The sequence below is a fragment of the Apus apus genome, chromosome 12 (assembly GCF_020740795.1).
Source record: "Apus apus isolate bApuApu2 chromosome 12, bApuApu2.pri.cur, whole genome shotgun sequence".
Lineage (NCBI taxonomy): Eukaryota > Metazoa > Chordata > Aves > Apodiformes > Apodidae > Apus > Apus apus.
Genome location: NC_067293.1, coordinates 1,087,326 through 1,106,795, shown reverse-complemented (window position 1 = coordinate 1,106,795; position 19,470 = coordinate 1,087,326). Strand labels below are relative to the sequence as shown.

The following is a 19,470-nucleotide window of genomic DNA, read 5'->3' as shown; positions in this document are numbered from 1 at the left end:
TATTTATTATTACATACCACTGGGAAGGATAAGAGAAGATAAAGAGGGAAAGGTATTGTTTAAACAAGGTCCTAGAAAAATTTAGGAAATGATCACTGAAGGTTTAGAGGAAAGTGTTTTCTAATATATATTTGCATTTCCAAAAAAAAAAAAGCCCAACTCTGGGTTGTAGGATATATTGGGTATATTTGTGGTGTTTTCCAGAGTTGCTCCAATAGGCACAGCCTCTCATTTTTCAGTGTCTTATAAATTGCCCCAGGTACCAGATGAGTAGCCCTCCTTAAATGTTAATTCGTTTTGTTTTAGCAAGTTGCAGGTAGGAAGAAGCCAAGTCTGTGTTAGGCAGTCACTGAAAGGCAGTTTATTTAGTGTCATAGTATTTAAGTGCTTGCTTTACTAATATACTTGTGCTGCATCATTAATTAGCCTAATTCTTTAAGCATCTTATCTCCTCCCCTCTTTGGAGACTATTCACAGAGGCTCCTACAGTTACCATTTAAATCCTGCACTGCTCTTATTACAGTCTTTGCCTCTAGGCTTGACATTGAGTTTGATTTTTGTATTAAATAGATAATATGATGTTGCAGAGATACAAGACCAGTAATTCTTCTCTTTCCCAGATACAGTAATTGACACTTTTGTTGATTTATGCCTGACAGAAATGACTGGATTAGTAGCTGAAGAACTGGATGCTCTCCACTCCTTTTGCAGCATGAAGATAAGTCGGATGCATCAGCAGGGAACTGGTGGCAAGTCAAGAAAGCTGCAGCATGGATTGACAGCAGAGAAACTGCAGACAAGTGACTTGAACTGCATTGTTCCTGATCACCTAATGAACAGAATCCACCTGAAAAATATCAGGGAGACTCTTAAACAGGTACTACAAGAAAGTAAAAATGTAGGTTTTGCCTCTGCTTTTGGGAGAACCACTGGGAGAAAAAAAAAAGCACCTTAATGTATGGATCATATCAGGCAGATCTTACTGCTGCCACACTCAGATGTTTGCTTGATATCTCAAGATTTACCTTTCTCATTCTTTTGTTAGACACTTGTCACTTGTCCTGGTTTGAGCTGTGACAACACTACTGCAGAACCACTGCTAGTAAATAATCAAAGAATTATAAAATATTGTCTGTGTGACAGTAAGGATTAGTGTGACTGAGCAGGGCTGGCGTGGCCACTTGCTGCAGGCCACAATAAGCCCTGGATCAGCTGAAGAAAAAAGCCTTGTTTCCTGGTTAGGTTTGCACCTGCTGTTTATAAAAATGTTATGCATCTTAATTGATTGTGGAGTCTTGTGACTCTAGAATTAAAAGTATTCCAAAGGCATCCCCCCTGCTCCTAGATTTCATAGACACTGGGTAATATTAAGAACTAAAACATGTCCAATAGAGCCTTGGTTACATCAGTTCCTTTATTAACAACCATCAGTATCATCTTTGCACAATTCAAAGTGCTTTTCTTTTCCACCAGCCCAGTGGTTTTCCCCCCCCTCCAGCACAGCCATTCTGACACAGCTCCTCCCTTCAGCTCTGCATCAGTCTCAACACTGGTAGTTTGGTGGTGGTGTGTTTTGGTTTTTTTTTTTGCTAATGAACTTGTGTTCTTTCCTTGTGCTTGCAGATGGATTTGAGTGTGTGGTTATGTGGGTTTGAGTAGTGGCTGCACAGGTGCCTTTATTCATAAATCTGGGCCTTGGCAAATGTGTCTTCTTTGTTTGAAATCAGAGCAGAATATCTGCAGCTGGGGAAGTGTTTCTGACAAAACAAAAAATGAGCTTCAAATAGTAATTACAATCATTTGTTTTGTCTTATCTCTATCCTGTTTGTTGGCTTTCACTTATTGCCATGCAGCACAGCACAGGGATCCCAGATTGCTCTGCAATACCTGTGCCAGGTAAGCAGGGTAATGCTTTTAAAGGCTGTTCTGGCCTGATGGTTATTTCAGGCTTCCCTTTTCTTTACATTGTTTTGAAATTTCAGCAGTCTGCATTCCTTTGTTGTTAACCAACCCACCATCCATGTTCTGTAGGGTCTTTACAGTGTGGCATTACATTTTCTAAGAAAAGTAATTTTGACTATGTGGCCACTTTGTGGCTGGCATTTAAGGCCATTTTTTGACCATTGCAGTTGCTGTGGACTGAGTGAGTAACATCCATTCAGCCTCCAAACCAGGGAAACTTTGCCTATTACAAGAAGAAATAACATGTCACACCTGTGCTTTCTTGTGATGCTGTGGTTCTGAGATACAGATAATTTTAAATGAAGCTGAGTTACCAGTGCTGGAAGGGGTAACACGTGGGAAAAAGCAAAGGTATTTAGTGTGTAAACATTCAGACAGGCTTGTTAAGATGATGCTGTGATAAAGATGATGAAATCATTTACAGCTGCCTACAAAGCAAATTTTTGTCCTTAGCCAGTATCTGCTTCTGTATTTTTATGGATTGCTCTTCATGGAGTGGCCACCTGGCCAGGACAGACCCTGCCCATTGCATCCAAGCCTCATCTTTCAGGTGACAGAAGCTGAAATCCACGACTCGTCCGTGTGCCCCGACTGCCAGAAGAAGGAAGCAGAGTTGGCCCAGGTTGCCTTTCTCAGGCGGAAGAAGGTTCTCATGGAAAGTGCTTTAACACAAGAGAAACTGGAAGAACAGATTTACTCCAGAGTAAGCAAATGTTGTTTATAAAAAAACCAAGCAAAACCAACTTGTGGTACATCATATACACCCTGGAAGTGCAGAACCTGTAAGCCAGATTTCCCCTGGTTTATGGCAACGAGATCAGATTGACCTGAGTGCAGTGCAAGTCCAAACAGGATTTGGCTCCATATCATTAATAAAATGCTTGGAACAAACATACTGATCAAGTCATTTGAGCTTGCCTGATGTCTGTAAGCTGAAGGTCTTTCCCAGGATGTCCTAGAATTGGTTTGGGTTCATCCTGGTTACTTCTGCACAGTGTGTTGTCTGATGGGCTGTCCCAGACAAAATGGTACATCACAGAATGATGTGACTGCAGGGAGCTGTGCCCATGCTAGTCTTCCTTACTCATCCTTAGGGAAGAACCTGCTTTATGGGGCAGATAACTGGCCACACTGGCCACAAAGTTTTTTAAACAGGATGTTTTGATGATCCAGCAGTATTGTGCTGCTGAGGTACTTCTGAGGAGCTGGATGTAGCTGCCTTGGTGGACCTGTGATACAGGACTTGAGAAATGGCAGGAGTACAAAACTAAGTAATCTCCATGTTTCCCTTTTATTTCAGGATGGGCTTACACTTCTAGGAGAGGCACTCAGAAGCTTGCCCAAACCTTCAGAGGATCCCAGGAACTTATGGCAAAGGCTGAAAGGTAAGAAAATGCAGGGCCTGAAAGTAGCAAACATAACTTAAGGACATAAAGACCTGGAGTGTCTTCTGTGGGTCATGCACTGAATGCCAAGGACTGTGGGCATAACCTCTTCTGTCAGTGATGAATTGGGTGGTGGTTTAATATTCCTGCAGGTGGAACCAGATATGCCCAGACTCTGGTGGCTGGGTTATGACTCAACTCTTCATACTTCTCCTTGCAAATGTTGCAATATATTGTAATCCAGCAATAGATGTTTTTCAGGCACGGAAGCCAACACGTTCTGTTATTAATCGGACAAGTAATAAGTATTGTTTTTTGTGGGATTGCTTGTGGGATTTGAGAGCAGCTCACAGCTGCTTCTGTCCTTAAGAAGTAATTCCATTTCTGGGGGCAGGGAGGTGTAATTACTGGATTTCAGCTAAATCTTTCCCCACTGTCTCATGTTAAATTGAAAGTGAGAGCTCCAGGTGGAGGAGAAAGAGAAGATTGCAAAGTAACTGTAGAAAGGAGGAAAATGAAATGGGGTATTTTTAGAGCTGAAATAATGAGACTATAAGAGAAATTAATCAGCAAGCCTGAGGATGCCAACAGAAATGATAATAAATGAATCCCAGAACCTGTACAGGATAGGTGTCTAGGAAGAAAAAAAAAACAACATAGATGACAATTGGAACAGGTTGCCCAGTAACATTTTTGACCATTTTTTGAATATGCTTTGGAATGTGGTGTAATTGTGATTTTTAAAGATGGCAAAGTCACGATCTTTCAGATAATGTATCAGAGCTAAAGATTGCTATTCTATCCACATACAAATAAAATGGGTTCATGCTGGGGATCTCAGTGGCTTAGACAATGAAATAATCTTCATTGTCATCTCAGAAGATGTGACCTGATCTGTGGGCATGAACAGAACCCACCTTCTTGCTTCCTGTTGGCAGGAGGAGCTCCTTACAGTGACCTTGTGGCTACTGGACTTGGGTGACTCATAGAGTTTCTGACTCTCATCAGTTTCCACTTTCCTGACTTCTCTGCATTTAGATCCCTGAACGCTGTGGAGATCTTGAAGGAATATCCTTATCTATGAATTCTTAATTAATGTTTGTTACGAAGAAAATGGGATTAAATCTTCCTGTTGCATTTCATTTTCCCATTTCAGGACAATATGTATTGTTGAAGTTAGTTTTGTGTTTTATTCCCATGTAGTTACTTTTTTTTGTATGCTGTCTATTGTTGGTAAGAGTTCTTGAGGGCTGTTGAGCCTTTTGTTTTCACTTCCCTGAAATCCATGGAGAGTCTGAAAAGAAGTTTAAGGATAGAGAGTGAGCAGATCTACCTGTGTTAGTGAGTGTCTGCCTTCTGGTGCTTAAAAACCTTCCTACAGGGATTTCCCTGAGTAGGTCAAGCCCCAGGTGAGAACATAAGGCAGCCCCAAGGTGTTCAAAGCTGGTTGTCCTCACTGCTTCCTCAGCACTTCATTCTGGTTTCTTGGGAGCAGCAGGTTCAATAGTCCCTCAGAATCATTCCCCTAAGCTTTAGCTTTTAATTGTCACTGCAGATTACAGAGAGACCTGCATCATGAACAAGCTGCTGCTTGTTTCTTCCTCTGGCTCTATAATCCTCAGAAATGTTTAAATCCCTTTTAAATCTCTTACCATCAAACCTTTCCTTTTTAGATACTCTTTCCCTGTTCCTTATGTGCAGTCCCTGTTTCTCTCAAGGCTTTGGAAGTCTGTAGTAATCTACTTAACACGAGGCAAAGGGTGCCCATTATCCCATGGGACACAGATGCAGAAATGCTGTCAGTACAGGAGTGGTCAGGAATTGGATCCTTTGTAATGTTGTTGTTTGTGCCAGTGCCTGTGGCTTTCAGCCCTTACAAAAACACAGAGAGTGAGTTCCAGGACTCTAAATATAAATTATTTTAATAGCTAAAAAGGTGCTTTGGTATTTTTGCTTTTGGTACTTAAGACACTTTCTAGAAATACAGAAATACTTCTTTGCAAGTCTTATGTCAAGCCTTTATGTAAATAGATGGAACTGTGAGCTGTTTGGGCTAAGGCATCTGTCTGTATTTGTGAAGTGCACAGCACAGTGGCTGTGCAGTTCTTGTTTGTTTGCATAAATACTACAAAGATAATTCAGATCACTCCTGAAAAATCAAAGCATGTTTTGCCTGTGCCTGTTGTGCTCACATTGCTGCTGCTCACTACAGTGCTTTAATTTTTTATGAAGAATGACTGTGAGATCTGAGTGTTTGTCTCCTGTTTTCTTGTAGCACCTATTAGGGATGTACAATGGAATGAATGTATGAATCTCTGAATAATTGATTTCATAATCCTGTGGTGTTTGAGACTAGAGATCCAAAAATTCTACCATGGAGGACATAGTGAAAAAAGAAAGGTAGATCTTACCTCTTCCTTTCTCCTCTCACTGTAGCTTTCCTCCCAGCCCTTTCCTAAGCAGTAAATTTTTCTCTTGATCCGAAGAAACACTAAAACTATGATCAAGAAGTACTTACTCATCTACTCCCTTGTTTGTGCTTGCTGGGGCATAGAAGGAACGAGGCGGGTCAAGGGTGGTTCATGTGGTAGAACAGAAACAAATCAATCTGTCTATTAAAAGTACTTTGGAGCCCCTGGTTTCCAGCCCTCATGCCCCACTCCGTTACATTATTAATCTTCTGAAAGATTTGTGATGTAGTGGAGTTCTTTGCTCTGAACTTTGTTCAGGTACAGAAGGGTTTTGTATATACATTGTTTTCACATGATGTGTATCCTGATAACCAGCTCCCCTGGTAATGTACTTTGTAACTGGCCCTTTGGATAACTTAGATTTCTCTCATTGTTGTTAGAACTGTGAGCTGCAGGAATGTAATTTCTTCTTCCGTTTGTCCTGGCTTTGTCTTTTAAAAAAAAATCAATAAAAATGCACCTGACTTCAGGCTCAGTCATTCCTCAGTCTTGCTTCTCACCATCTGTTGGGCTGGGGCACTTTGTGTTTGTTTCTCCTCTAGGATGAACTTTCATCTTGTTCACAATAGGCTCCTAGCACCTGTTTGGGAATATGAAGTCTTGGTACTGTTACCTTGCCTGGACGTGAAGTGGGAACAAACACTTTTGCATATTGATTTCCAGCTACTTGTGAGATGTGTAGTCCCAGAATCATTGGAAGGGACTGCTGGAGGTCACCTTGTCCAACCCCCTGCTCGAGCAAGTACCTGGAGCAGGGTGGGACCTGACCCCACTGCTCCCATTGTCCTTACATCAATCTAACATCTTTTCTCTGCAGCTGTTCTACAACCTGAAAAGCTTCAGCCCCCCTGGGGGCTGCTGCCTTTTCATAAACCCATCTCCCAGGTGTGGCTTTGTTGTGTGCCAAGAGTCAGTTATTTTTTGTTTGTTTGTTTTTTAACCAGAGCCAGTTTGATCAGCTTCCAAGGAGATGAGCTGACCCCACTGATTGACTCATACTGGGAGCTGGTCAAGAAGTTTCAGCTGGTGGCACTAAGGACAAGGTTTTGCTGCTGGAAGGGGTCATGTGCCCCTGTGAAGCTGTGAGCTGACACAGCACCCAGAGCCTCCCTCAGTACAAACCTGAATTGTGCCTTTCAGTGCAGTGATTCCAAATCATACCCACACATTCCAGCAAGAGCTGGAGAGTTTCCAGCCATGTATTTTTAAAGCATTTTGAAATGTACTTGCATTCCTCCAACTGTAATTTTATTACCATTCAGTGTGATTTTCAGAGAGTGACTTTTTATTGTCTCCACTCAATAGGAGCTAAGGTAGATGTGCAGATTGTTACTGCCTGCAACAGAGCTGCTGTTCTAAAAGCCACTGTGGTTAAAAATGTTTCTTAATTTTGTGAATACATCTATATTAATCTTATGAATACCACATTTGCATTGTTTCTATACAACTTGCTGGCTCTTCCTTTTTCCTCCCCAGCTGATTCTGAATCATTGCCTGCACTGACAGCAGCACATCTTTAGTGTGAGGGTGGGGAGACCCTGGCCCAGGTTGCCAGGGAAGCAACCTGGTCTAGTGGGAGGTGTGCAGGGGGTTGGATCTAGATGATCTTTATGGTCTGTTCCAACCCAAACCATTCTAGGATTCTATGACGTGCATGGGGAGAGGCTGGGCAGGGAGGGGCAGTGCACCCCCTGTCAGCAGGGTAGCAGGTCCTCCAGCTTTCTAATTACCTATAGAATTGATCAGATTAAAGAAAACATTTTCCAGCTTCTGGACATGGACAGTCACTGCTTATTTATTCATTTATTTATTTTGTAATAAAATAGTACTGTTTGCTCTCACATAGACTAGTGTGTATGATCCATAAATGTTTGTAAAATATCTCTGTAGCATGTAACAGAACCCCTTAAAATATTCCATGAAATTTCATATTTTTAGATCATAGCACTTTAAGAACATTTACATCCTTCATCTTGACATTTTAAAATAGAACATTTTTTGCCTACAGAAATAAGTTTACAGCATCATCACAGTATTATAGCTTGTTTTAAAGTACAGACAGCATAAATGGCAAGTGCAAGCAAGCTATATACTTGAGCAGGGCTTTTGTAATTTTACATGTTTTCTAATTTTTAAAACTGTTAGGTATATTAATGATACATCCATCGCTTGGTTAGAAAATATTACTTAGATATGCTACTCACAATAGAGCTGTCACTCTTCTGTGACATAATAGTACAGGCTATGAAAATAGAAACACACTGTTGTTTGCTTGGTTTAAAAATAATGACAAGCCCAGTTAAAAAAGTGGGCAGGGTTTGTTCGTTCCTTGGGAAGTTGGGTTCCACCAACATTGCATGTCCTTAATCCACTTCTGGGATGCTGCCAGCACCTCAGTACGGAACCTTCTGTGAAGGAAACATGATTTACCACCTCTGGGTTAATCTGGGGCTTGGTCCTGCACCTTCCCACGTGGAGCTTTTGCTGAAGACACGGGGAGTCCTTCTGCTCCAGGCTTCCAGGACCTCTGTGAGTCTGATTTACTTAAGACTCCAACTGGATTTCAGACCCTTCAGCCAGGAGATTAGATCAGAACAAGACATCAGAACTCTACTGGTTTTTATCAGCTGTGCTGCTTTGTGGTAACCAAAACCTGATCTTTTGCCTTCCAGGGGATTTCTGCAGGAGTGTAAGTAGCAGGTTCCAACTGACTGTTTTAGTAAAACGACAGACATTAAAAATACATGATTGCGCTGGTTTTACTTGGCACAGATGAGACTAAATATATAAATATATAAGAAAGCTGTAGGAAATCTCCAAACTGCTAACAACTCTTATAAATGAGATAAAACAAGGGAATATTTGCTTGGAAGTTTTATAGTTGCCTTTCTTTTATTATTTTCATACTCAGGTAATACCAAGAGTTTCATGGTGGATCCCTTTTATTTATGAAACAAGTCCATGTGTGCTCTGAAAAATGCACTTTTCCTGGTCTTTCTGATACTCCTCTTGTGCTTTCTGCAGTTTTTTACCTCTCAGTTTCCACTTGTGAAAGCAGTAGGTTACTAGGGATGTCGTTACCAGAGAGAAAATGATAATCAGCACTATTATCAGTGCAATAGTGGATGAGAGGGACCCCTCCAGCTGCTTAGTTTCAGTGTCTCTTGTTGTGTTTAGTTCAGCAAAGTTCTCATAGTCTGTTGAGGCCAAAACTGCAGGTGCAGGAACTTCTTTGAACTTGGGCCTCATTGGGATTCAGTAGTTGTTCTCACTCGGTTAAAATGTCTGGAGAAGCAAGGACTAGGATTCCCTTGTCACCTGTGTCATCCGTGGGACAGTTTTCTCCTCGGGTTCTCCAGGCATAGATGAGGCTCAGGAGCTTTGTGTGTTTATGAAGCTGGGGAGCATGGGAGTACCAGTCTGTGCCACAGCACTTCCAGCCCAGGGCATCTACCCCCAAAGCTGGGGAAGTCAGAAGCCTGTGTGCCCTGGGATCTGCTGTGTCCAGGGGCAGGGAGGGCTGCTCAGCTCACTGTCAGTTTGGGATCCTTTCTCTTGAACAGGCAATTGAAGAAAATCAAATCAGTTTTCCAGTGCCATGCTGGTGGCTGGGTTATCCTCGGGCTTAAAAGCAAAACAAGCACTGCAACAAGTGTAGTTTATATCTTAGGAATTTCTTCAGTGGGAGGTTTTTTTCCTTCCCCTAGATATTCCCCAAGTGAGTGAAATCAAAGGCATATTTTGTTGCTGAGGGGCAGGCTTGGTTTTGTTAACATCATAGGCATTAGCAAAACCAGCTGCAGAACTGAAGCTCTCTGGTTAGTGAAGGGTTTTTATTTTCCCTTCTTCTTTGTTATTTGCTCTCAGACTTGGCTTGTCTGGTGAGGATTTTATGCTCGTTATGCTGGAGTTGAGGAGGTGTCCTTACTGACTGCCAACCTGGAATCTGGAAAAATGACCTGGGTGAAAAATGACACGGGATTATTTAGGAGGTGAGCTTCCCCTGAAGGCAGTGAGCTGTAATCTGGAAATTAAAACCTTCCTCTTTCATAAGCCTGATGGGGTTTGTCACACTCTGCTTATATCAAAGCCAAATGACTTAAGTGTACTTGAAATTATAAAAAATTGACTCAGCTGAGCAGTTCTGAAGTTAAAAGGGCTGGTCTGCCCTTCTCTCCCCTCTTCCAGATCCCTTCTTTGGGTTAAATCCAATGAGGAACAAGGCTGGCCTGTTCTTACCGATTCCTGCTTCCACTTGGGACAGCAGGGTTTGGCCCTGGGGTATTTTGAGGAGCTGTGAGCATTTTCAGAGCTATTTATTTCAAATAACAGATTGCTGCAAGCCCCCTCCACCCTACTCCCAAATGCTTGGAGGCCAAAATTAGGTTTCAGAGATGTTGCAGCAAAACTGTTTGTCTGGAGATGCTCTGTTCAATAGGATGAAATTCCTGATAGGAATCCGTGGTTCTTCGCACTCAGGCTAGCAGAGACCTGAGGGTCTCTCATTAATTAACAGCACGGTCTTGTTTGTAATAAAGAGTGTTTACTATAGCTTAGCATTCTGTTGATGTTTGGAGATGCAAATGAGCAGTTTTTGCCAGTTTGGAACAATATGTTCACAGAGTCAAAAATAAAGTTGCTTTTGAAGAAAGTTTAAAAAGCCAGAATTTACTGCAGTTAAGGATGAAAAAGCTGTGCTTGTCAAATGGATTGGAAGTTCCTTTCAGATAAAGAGCAAGTGCCTCGTGCCCCGTGTTTGAATGGCTACGTGCTGCGCTGCTGGCAGGACACAGATCAGGAGGCTATGGCACTGGCATGTTTCTAGTGGTACTTGACTTTGTGTTCAACATCTTCCTCAAGTGACCTAAAGAGAGAAACTGCCAGAAAAGAAGTTCAGAAATGGAGAGAAGCCCTTCCAATCTATGGAGGAGCCAAGTGTCCACCACCCACATGAAAGCGAGGAGGGTGGAATGTCTCAGCACTAGTGAAAACCAAGTGTTGTCATACTTGCCTGAACCTGTATCTCATCTCATCTGTTTCCACAGCTCTCAGATTCCTAGGGGGAAGAGAGGAAGTGGTTAGGCATCTGGCACTGTTCCAAGAGGTGAGTGGATGTCACTTGTAACTCCATTTCACCATCCGTTCAGGAATGTGTATGTTCAAAAACAGAACAGGAATACTTGAAAAATCTGAAGTCTGCACAAAGCTTGTGCTTCAGCTGCCTTATGGGAGAAGGAGGCTGCTTTTGAGACAAATCCCTGCCCATCAAAATAATGTCTGAGGATTCTGGAGTGACCATGAGCAAACCACTCCGTGTGTGGGGGTGACAGGGCAGTGCCACCACCACTCTCCAGCCTGTCCTGCTCTCAAGCCTCCTGAGGGCCAAGGGCTTGTGCTTCTCCTGTTGCTTGTGGATGAGCTGGTGAACCAGGCTGGCAAGGAAAGGTGAGCCAGGCTGCAGGGTGATGGGGATGAGGGAGACCTCAGAAATGGCAAAACATGGTTCTAAGGGCCCCACCTCAAGTGTCTGGACAAAAATAAGAAAGTGCCAAGAAGGAAACTTTATGGGAGTAGGTCCTGGGAATCAACAGGACTGGGTGTCCATCTGAAGTGCCCTTACACTAACACACAGAGCATGGAGAGGAAACCAGAGGAGGCTCTTCATGATCTCATGGATCACAGCTGTGGCTCACACAGCCAGAGTGCTGCCAGGGAAGCTCAGGAGAGCAGACATTGGCCTTTCCAGGGACCTGCTTGGAAGACTCTCCTGTGGGACACTTAAGAGAGGAGAGGAGTCCAGGTGATCTGGTTGATTTTCAAGGCTCACCTCCCCCAAACTGAGGAAAGGTCCATCCCTTTCAAGGCTCACCTCCCCCAAACTGAGGAGAGGTCCATCCCTATGTACAGAAATCCAGTGAAGGTGGCAGGAGGGCTGCATGGATGAACTGGGAGCTCCTGACAAATCTCAAACATAAAAAGGAAGCAAGCAGGAGGGAGAGCAGGGAGAGGTGACCCATGAGGAACAGAGCAGTACCCTCTGAGCATGCAGGGAGGGGGCTGGGAAAGCCAAAGCCCACCAGGAGATGAGTCTTGCAAGGAACATCCGGAGCAGGAAGGACTTCTGCAGGGATATCTGCAGCCCTGGAGAGGATCAACCTCACGCACAAGTACGTGCTGGGAGACAGCTGCCTGGAAAGAGGCTTTGCAGAAAAGGACCTGGGGGTCCAGGTGGACACCAGGCTGCACCTGAGCAGGTGTCCTGCTCCATTTATGTTTTGTTGACCATGCTCTAATTTAATTCAGACAGTAGAAAATAGGTTTATTCTTACATTGTTTGGTTGTTTTTGTTTGAGTCATAAGTCTTTATTTTATCTGAGCCTTCTGAACATGCAAAGCAGTATCTGGGGACTGTGCTCATTTAATTCCCGTTAACATTTAATAAAATAGATTAGAAAGGTTAAGGTATTTACAAAAATAATTGGAGTGATATTTTTTTGGTCTGGAAGTACTGATTTGTTGGAAGAAACTTAATGACAGCAGGTTAAGAAGAGCTGGAAGCTGAATACATTTCTAAACTTTTGAGTGGAATAATGGTGGTTTGCTTTGATCCTTACACAAGCCCAGGCTAGTGATGCAGTACATGGCCTTGCCCAGAGATGGACATTGCTACCATGGCTCGTCTTTTCATATTTCCCTGTTTTAGCAACTTAATGTTTCAAGTAAACTCAGCATAAGATAGGGAGGACAAAATCTGCTCCACGATCTGCAGCAGCCTGAGGGCAGGCATTGCCTTTCCCTTCCTTGTGCCTCTGAGTCCTCCAGCAAAGCACAGACACACATTTGAGGTTTGGTGTGGTTTTTGAGGCTGGAAAGTAAGAACAGGTTGGATGCAATTTATATGAAAGGAGCAAAGGAAATTTCTGTTTAAAAAAAAGTGTCTCAAGTATTAATTAAGTTATTGGCATCTGTCAAATGATGAGTTACTGAAAAGAGGTAAGAACATTGATCATCAGCTTTTTGATTTCACTGAGACTCCTCCCTTTTCCTTGCCTCAGTTTGCTAGTGATGTGGTGATAATGACATTGTCAGTGTTCTATCACAAAGAGTAACTGTGCTTTGCAGTGAGTCCTTAAAAAAAGAAATAAACTCAAAATGCCAGGTGGGAGACCAGATTTTTATGATGTTTTAATTGACAATGGGGTTTTTTTAAATACATTTTTAGGATAACTCTGTTTTCTGATTCTGTGTTTCAGTTACAGGAAGGACAGAGTTGGGTGAATGTCTGAAATCTTCAGCTTCACTGGAAGGATGAAGACCAGAAATGACAGGTAAGGTTCTGCAATTTTCATGTTGTAAAAGGCAGCTGATGGCACACACCTGACCTTCTAGCTCAGGCTTCCCTTTTTGTCTTCCTGAATACACTGATGGAGTAAGAAGGGTTGGTAAGGAATCACAAACCACCAGCAAGTGAGAAAAATTTATAATACTGTTCTCATATGAACACAGAAACATCTTTCCAAAGTAACGACAGCTGACCTGAAACTATAGACCTGCTCCTTGTGAATTGCTATGAACTATCTTTGATTTCAGTAGTAGGAGAATCTTTGGTTCCTGTTTTTTGTGTGTGCCTCCTTCATGTACTCAGGGCTACACACACAGTGTTTTCAAATGGTGAATTAATTCTAGCGTATCATCTTAAATATGTATTAGCTTTTCAATCTGGTTTCAGGCTTGCTTTCCTCCTTTTTGCCCTCAGCTTGCTTGGCAATGTCCCTGCTGCCTTGCAAGTTGTCTCTTCTGCTGTTACTGTCTTAGGGGAGAATGTGCATCTTTTCTCTGGGTTGGTATCTTTTTGATGGAAAAAACATTTGTATGAAAGGATCCATCATATGGAAACCTGGGATGTAAATGGTTCCTTTCTCCTCCTCCAGAGCTGGTGTAGCAAGGCATCCACGAGTTCACTTGTGCATGGAATTACAGATGAAAGCCAGAGTGGGAGCAACTGAAAGCAGGGACAAAGAGGAGGGAAGGAAAGGAGGAAGCAATGGGAGAAGGAGAGAAGGCAGGGAAGGCTTCATAAAGCATCTAGTGAGATGTTGTAATCTTGCCACTCTTTTTTTTTTTTTTTTTACTGCATCTTCTGTAACCTTGTGTGTAAGAATGAGATTTTTAGGAGTATTTTAAATGCACACGTAAGAACCACCCTTGTTCTCAGAAGCCACATACAGACTGGTGCACATCCAGCTTGGGATACTCAGAATACTTCTGGAAATCTTAGGTTTAAAGTCTACAAAGTGCTGGTCAGCTTTCAGCTGAGAGCCACTTGGGCTTCACACTTCCCAGCAGGTTCTGTGCACTTCAGGGGTGTGGGCTTAAATACTGATCAGCAGGTTGGTACAGAAGCACTTCAGGTATGTTTATGGTGTCACTGTGTTCGCAGGTGTTAAAGACACAGATTTAGCTGAGAAGTCCTAAAATCAAACAGCCTCTTTATGCCTTTATCTTCCATACTGTTAATCTCTAACATAGATAATTTTATCTATTTTGATTTTTACACATAGTCATCCTTAGAAATTTGATTTGCATAAACCCCTTGCAATTACATCCCATGATGTTACTGGCAATTTAGATAAGATGTAAGGAAGTCAATTAATCTTTTAATGAAGTGTATACAATTCTAGCCCTGGTCTCTCAGAATGCTTTGCAGTATCTTGATCCAAGCTAGCAAAAAACCTGCTTATAGCAGGTGTTCAGCCTCTTCTGTCCTCATTGTACCTGAGGTTTTCTAGAGAAAAAAACCTGCAAGTTTTGGAAGCACTTGTGAGAACTCAGTCCAATACTGGTCAGAGCCATAAGCCTGGAACAGGAGGTTCCACTTGTACAATGTCTGGTGGGATCAGGATTTTCCTTAGAGCTGTAGTGGGCTCAAGCACCTGTGAGGGACAGTTTGCATGACAAAAGCAAGTGGGTTTAGAGCAGAACCTGGTACCATCTTACCCTGCACTGAGAGCTGCTGAGCAAAGCAGCTTCCCTGGGTTCAGATGGGAGTTGCAGGCTGTGCCACTGCTCAGGACATGTTCCAGAAGAACTCGTGTGGGCAGGTCTCTGTGCTTCCTGTGGACTGTAAATGTAACGTGCTGTTTCCCTGGGCAGTTTGCTTCTAGAGAGCCCATATGGAGCTAATTCTGGTTTTGGAGGTTTTAATTTTAATTAAGTAGTCTCTGAAGCACAGAGCAATTGAAGGGACTGACTTGTTGTGTTGCAGATTTAGGCTCTCTCTGAAACTGATATTTGTCCCTCTGATTTTATTGGTGACTTCTCATGATGGTATAAAAGGTTAATTTAGTGTAACTGTGATTTGATAAACACCAGCAGCTCTTTAGGTATGGTTGCAGCCTTCTTGTACCCGCATGCTTTGGCAAATACTGTATTTTGTCTGGACAAAGTCTGGATCCTTAGGGAAGCTGCTGGTGCCTGTTACCAGGAACAAACCACACATAAGGCACGTTACAGACAGTGCTTCATTAATTCCCTCCTTAAAGCAGTGTTACTGGAATGTACCCGTGGTACCTGTTTCAGCCTTCTCTGGTGGTGTGAGGAAAGTTTAACATCCGTGGCTGAGGCTGCAACAAAACGTGTCAGAAGAGACATGACTCTTACTCCTTTCAGGTGCTCATTTTTGGGAGGGTTTGGATTTTTTCTTTTAAATGTGGAAAGCAGGGCTGGGTCAGAGTGCTGTTCTCTGAGCAGTTCAGTGCATCTGTTCATGATGTTCACTTGGAAAGAGGCTTCACAGCTTTTGAAAAACCACGTTGAGGTGGTTTCTCCCAGTCCAGCACACACTATTCCTCTTTTTCAGAGGGCAGATTTTCCTGATAAGCCATTCTTTGTTTTTTCTGCTCAGGGAACACCCTTATATCATCAGCTGAAAGGTGTACCCCCTGAGATGTGAATTGTCTTTTCCCTTTGAAAGAGTCTCTCATGGTTAACTTTTTGCTAATTTAGTTGGTATTCATTTCTTCTGTACAACATTCTAAGCTGTTCTTCCCACAAACCTTTCAAAACTGGGGGCAATTGCATCCTGTGATTACAGAGGCAGCTTGTGAATTTTTCCATTAGTCTGTTCTAAATGTTATTCTGTGAAAACACAAACCCTGGAGTGCAAACAATTCCCTAGACTACACTGAAGCTTAAACTTGCTCAATTATTATTTTCCATTTTCCTGTTTCTGGGATGTTTGTCCTAATGCTCTGTGTTTACATAGTTTGGGGAGTCAGAACAAGTACTTACCAGTCGAGGTATAAGTGGATGGTTAATTGTTCTCCTGAGTTATGGGATAAAGGGAAACTGAAAGCTGTTTAGAGCCAAAATTGAATTAACAAAACCCAAGCTTAAGAACCTTCATAAAATAACATCTTAAGATAATCAGTGGCCTTTTCATTACATGCTCGTTTCTTTGCAGCTGAAGGAAGGTTCTGATTTCTGAGCTAACTGGATGTGAAAGGGAGGTGAACAAATGAGATCTGATCTCTTATCCCCCTCCTGGTTTTAATATCTCCTTTTTTTTTTTTTTTTCCTTCCCTACTGCTAGCAAGGAAAGTAATTACAGATGGGACACTTTGCAGCCTTTCTCTTGGATCTAAAACCTGCCAAGATTGAGACTCCCGCAGGGATAACACTTTTTTTTTTTTTTTAAAATGTGCAAGAAGCCAAAGATTGTTTGAACATTCAGGTATTCGTCCAACTAATTTAAAAAGAAAACTCTTCTCCTTCCAGCCAGTGTGATTGTTCTTGATGAATAGTTACAGTCTAGGACTACAATATATTTAATACCCAGGGAACTTCACCTTTAAAATTGTGCAACAAAAATAATAAGTCAAAGGGTGGGAGGGGGAGTGATGGATGTCATTCTAGATGCAGCTACTTTGTGTCTGTACATTCTGGAATAAGCTCACATTTCTTTTCCCGCAGCCTGGTGTGGGGACACTGGCTGCTCTGGGAGTGGCAGGTCAGCAGAAAGCACCTTCCTGGCCCCTCTCCCTGCCTTAGAGCCTGGGCAGCTCGTCCGGGGTGTCCACTGAGCTGGTCCCAGCACTGGGGCTCAAGGAATAGGCAAGGGGGGGAGAAAGGAATCATGGAGTTTCTTTAAGCATTCAGCACTTAGTGGTCAGTGTTGGCTTTCCTTTTAGCTCCAAATCACATTCCAAAGGGGAGAAGTTACGTGAAACGCATTTAAGATGAGTGAAGGTGATTGAGATCAGAGGGTTTACAAGGCCGGTGCCCATGCAGGGCTTTAGCCAGGGGTGGAAGGGGCCGAGGGATGTGTCACCCTCCCCTCCGGGGCTGCAGCCTTCGTGCGTGGGGGGCAAGACCCCTCTGCCCAGGTGTGTGGATGGGGGAAGGGTGTGCAGCAGCCGTGGGTGCTGAAAGTGGAGAGAAAGGTGGGTGATGGAGGGGGAGGCTTGTGTGCATGGGGAGGAGTGGGGGCATGGTGAACGGGAGGGTGAGGGGCTCTGGGGGACGGGGAGGAAGATGTACGTTGTTAGAGGAGGGGGGGTGTTTGGGTGTTGGGTGCACCTCTGTGCTACCGGCAGGGTGCTGCCTGGCTTTTTTTGGGGGAGGTGTGGTGGGTCTGTGTGTGTGTGCGGAAAGGAGCTGGTACCCAGGGGAGCACGGTCACTCCTTTGGCTAGAGCTGGGTCACCCCAGTGAGGGCCACCAGTGGCCCCGGGCCGGGGGGAGCAGGACGAGCAGGGGAGTTCTGCCGGTCCCACAGTGACACCGCCCGGTGCGGTGCCAGCCCCGGGCACGGCGGTGCCGTGCCGTGCCGTGCCAACCGGGCACGCCGGCTGCCAGCCCCGAGTGCCGGGGCCCCGCTGGGCAGGCTGCGGAGATGGTGCGGGCTGCGGCGGGAGCAGCCCCGCAGCCCAGCCCGGCCGGCCGGCCCCGGGGCAGCTCTGCCGCAGGCGGGTGCGGGGCTCTGTGGTGCCGGGGGGGCTCTCTGTGCTGCGGGCTCTCTGTGCTGCGGGGTCTCTGTGCCGCTGCGCCCCGCGCCAGGGAAACGAGCCTCGCTGAGCAGTGGGCTCGTCAGGATGCTCCCCTCTGAAAGGGACACTCGTGCCCGTGGCAGAACGGGATGGGAAGGGGAGGAGGCTTCTGACTGTGTCCGTTTAAAAAATTGCGACCGCTGCCCCCTCCCTCCTCCGGTTCCCCAGGAGCCCCCGGCCCCGCGCCGAGCCCCCCCGGCCCCGCAGCTCTCACCTGCTCCGGCCGCATCCTCCGGCGGTGGCTGCGCGGCTTCCAGGAGCGGGGAGTGAGGAAGGGGTGGCAGGGCTGGCAGCCCCCGCTGAAGCCTGAGCATGGAGGTGGCCCGAGACCCTGGTGACCGGCCAGCCTCCCCCCTCGGTCTCCAAAGCCGCGAGGCAGCTGGTGCCGAACAGGCGCCTTCTTTGTGCTGCAGATGCGGGAGGTGCGGGAGCTCCGCACGCCCGCTCCTCGGCAGCACTCGCCGATCCCAGCCAAATTCTTCAACTTTATTTAGGGGGAAGAATAGATCACATGGGGAGCTTCACCAAACTGGGAGGAGCGTGGCAGTGCAGAACCAGGTCACTAGCAGAAAAACCCGGGAGTTAGTCACAGACACAAAGATTGATGGTGTTGGCATAATCTAGGCATGAAGAGCAGGCTGAGACAAAGAGGAGATGCTTACGGGAATGAAATGCTTCTGTTGTCTTCTCTTATCTGTGTCATTAAGCAGGGTAATTTCTTGCTCCTTTTATCAGGTAGGTTTTCCTAATTGATTAAGAAATAGAGTAGAATGTAGAATAAATGTTTTCAGCTTCCAAGCTCTTTTGAGGACCTCCTTCTTGGCTGCCACTCTAGCATTTCTACAGGCTGTTTCTTTTTTACATTTAATAGAATCTCAGAAGGGTTAAGGTTGGAGGGGACCTTAAAGATCATCAGGTTCCAACCTCCATTTCTGAAATGCTATCTCTCTGTCCTGCCCTGTTATGTTGATTTAGTCCCAGGGAAAGAGATGCTACAGCCCTGTTCCAAAACGTTCTCTGCCCACATAAAATAGACTAGGTTAAATAATTGCCTGGGCCTCCAACCTTTAATTTGCACCTCTTGCTCAGACAAAGGCAAGAGCACTGCTGGTTGAGCCCTTATCATCCTACTGGCTGAGAAATCACTGTGGAATTAAGTTTCTGCAGCACCTTTCTCTGATCCCTGGCTTCCATTCATTAATAGATGGCAGAGCTCCCAACAGGAGCAGAGGTGATACAAAAGCTGTCCCCGAGTGCTGAAGAGCTTATTGCTGCCAGGACCGCAGCATGATTCTTAGGACCTTTCATATCCTTGTTTATTTAATCAACTGCACATTCCAAAAAAAAAACAAACCTGCAATGGATTTAGGTTATTTAGAGGCCAGGACTCAAATGCAGATGCCTAAAAATGCGTCCCTAAATACATACATATCTTGTGAAGAAGTGGGCCTGACTTTTATAGGTGCTAAGCAACTGTTCTTCTGCATTTCCATCTGCTTTTAAGTCACATCCCACCCTCTGCCACCTTCCTCATGTCCACACTTTTTAAAAGAAATTAGCTTTGAAAAGTAGGCTGTCTTGTGCCTTTGCTTACAGAAGCATCCTG

The 19,470-nt window shown here is 44.4% G+C and overlaps 1 protein-coding gene across 1 annotated transcript in view; it reads left to right on the top strand.

The window, feature by feature from the left end:
* The window catches only part of C12H8orf48 (chromosome 12 C8orf48 homolog), a 97,586-nt gene that overhangs the window by 30,520 nt on the left and 47,596 nt on the right, over positions 1-19,470 (top strand). Inside the window, exons 4-8 of the mRNA XM_051630572.1 lie at positions 660-877; positions 2,513-2,665; positions 3,263-3,347; positions 10,864-10,922; positions 13,072-13,146. Coding sequence (XP_051486532.1) covers positions 660-877; positions 2,513-2,665; positions 3,263-3,347; positions 10,864-10,922; positions 13,072-13,104 — 548 coding nt within the window. The 3' untranslated portion in view covers positions 13,105-13,146. The remainder of the gene's footprint in view (positions 1-659; positions 878-2,512; positions 2,666-3,262; positions 3,348-10,863; positions 10,923-13,071; positions 13,147-19,470) is intronic.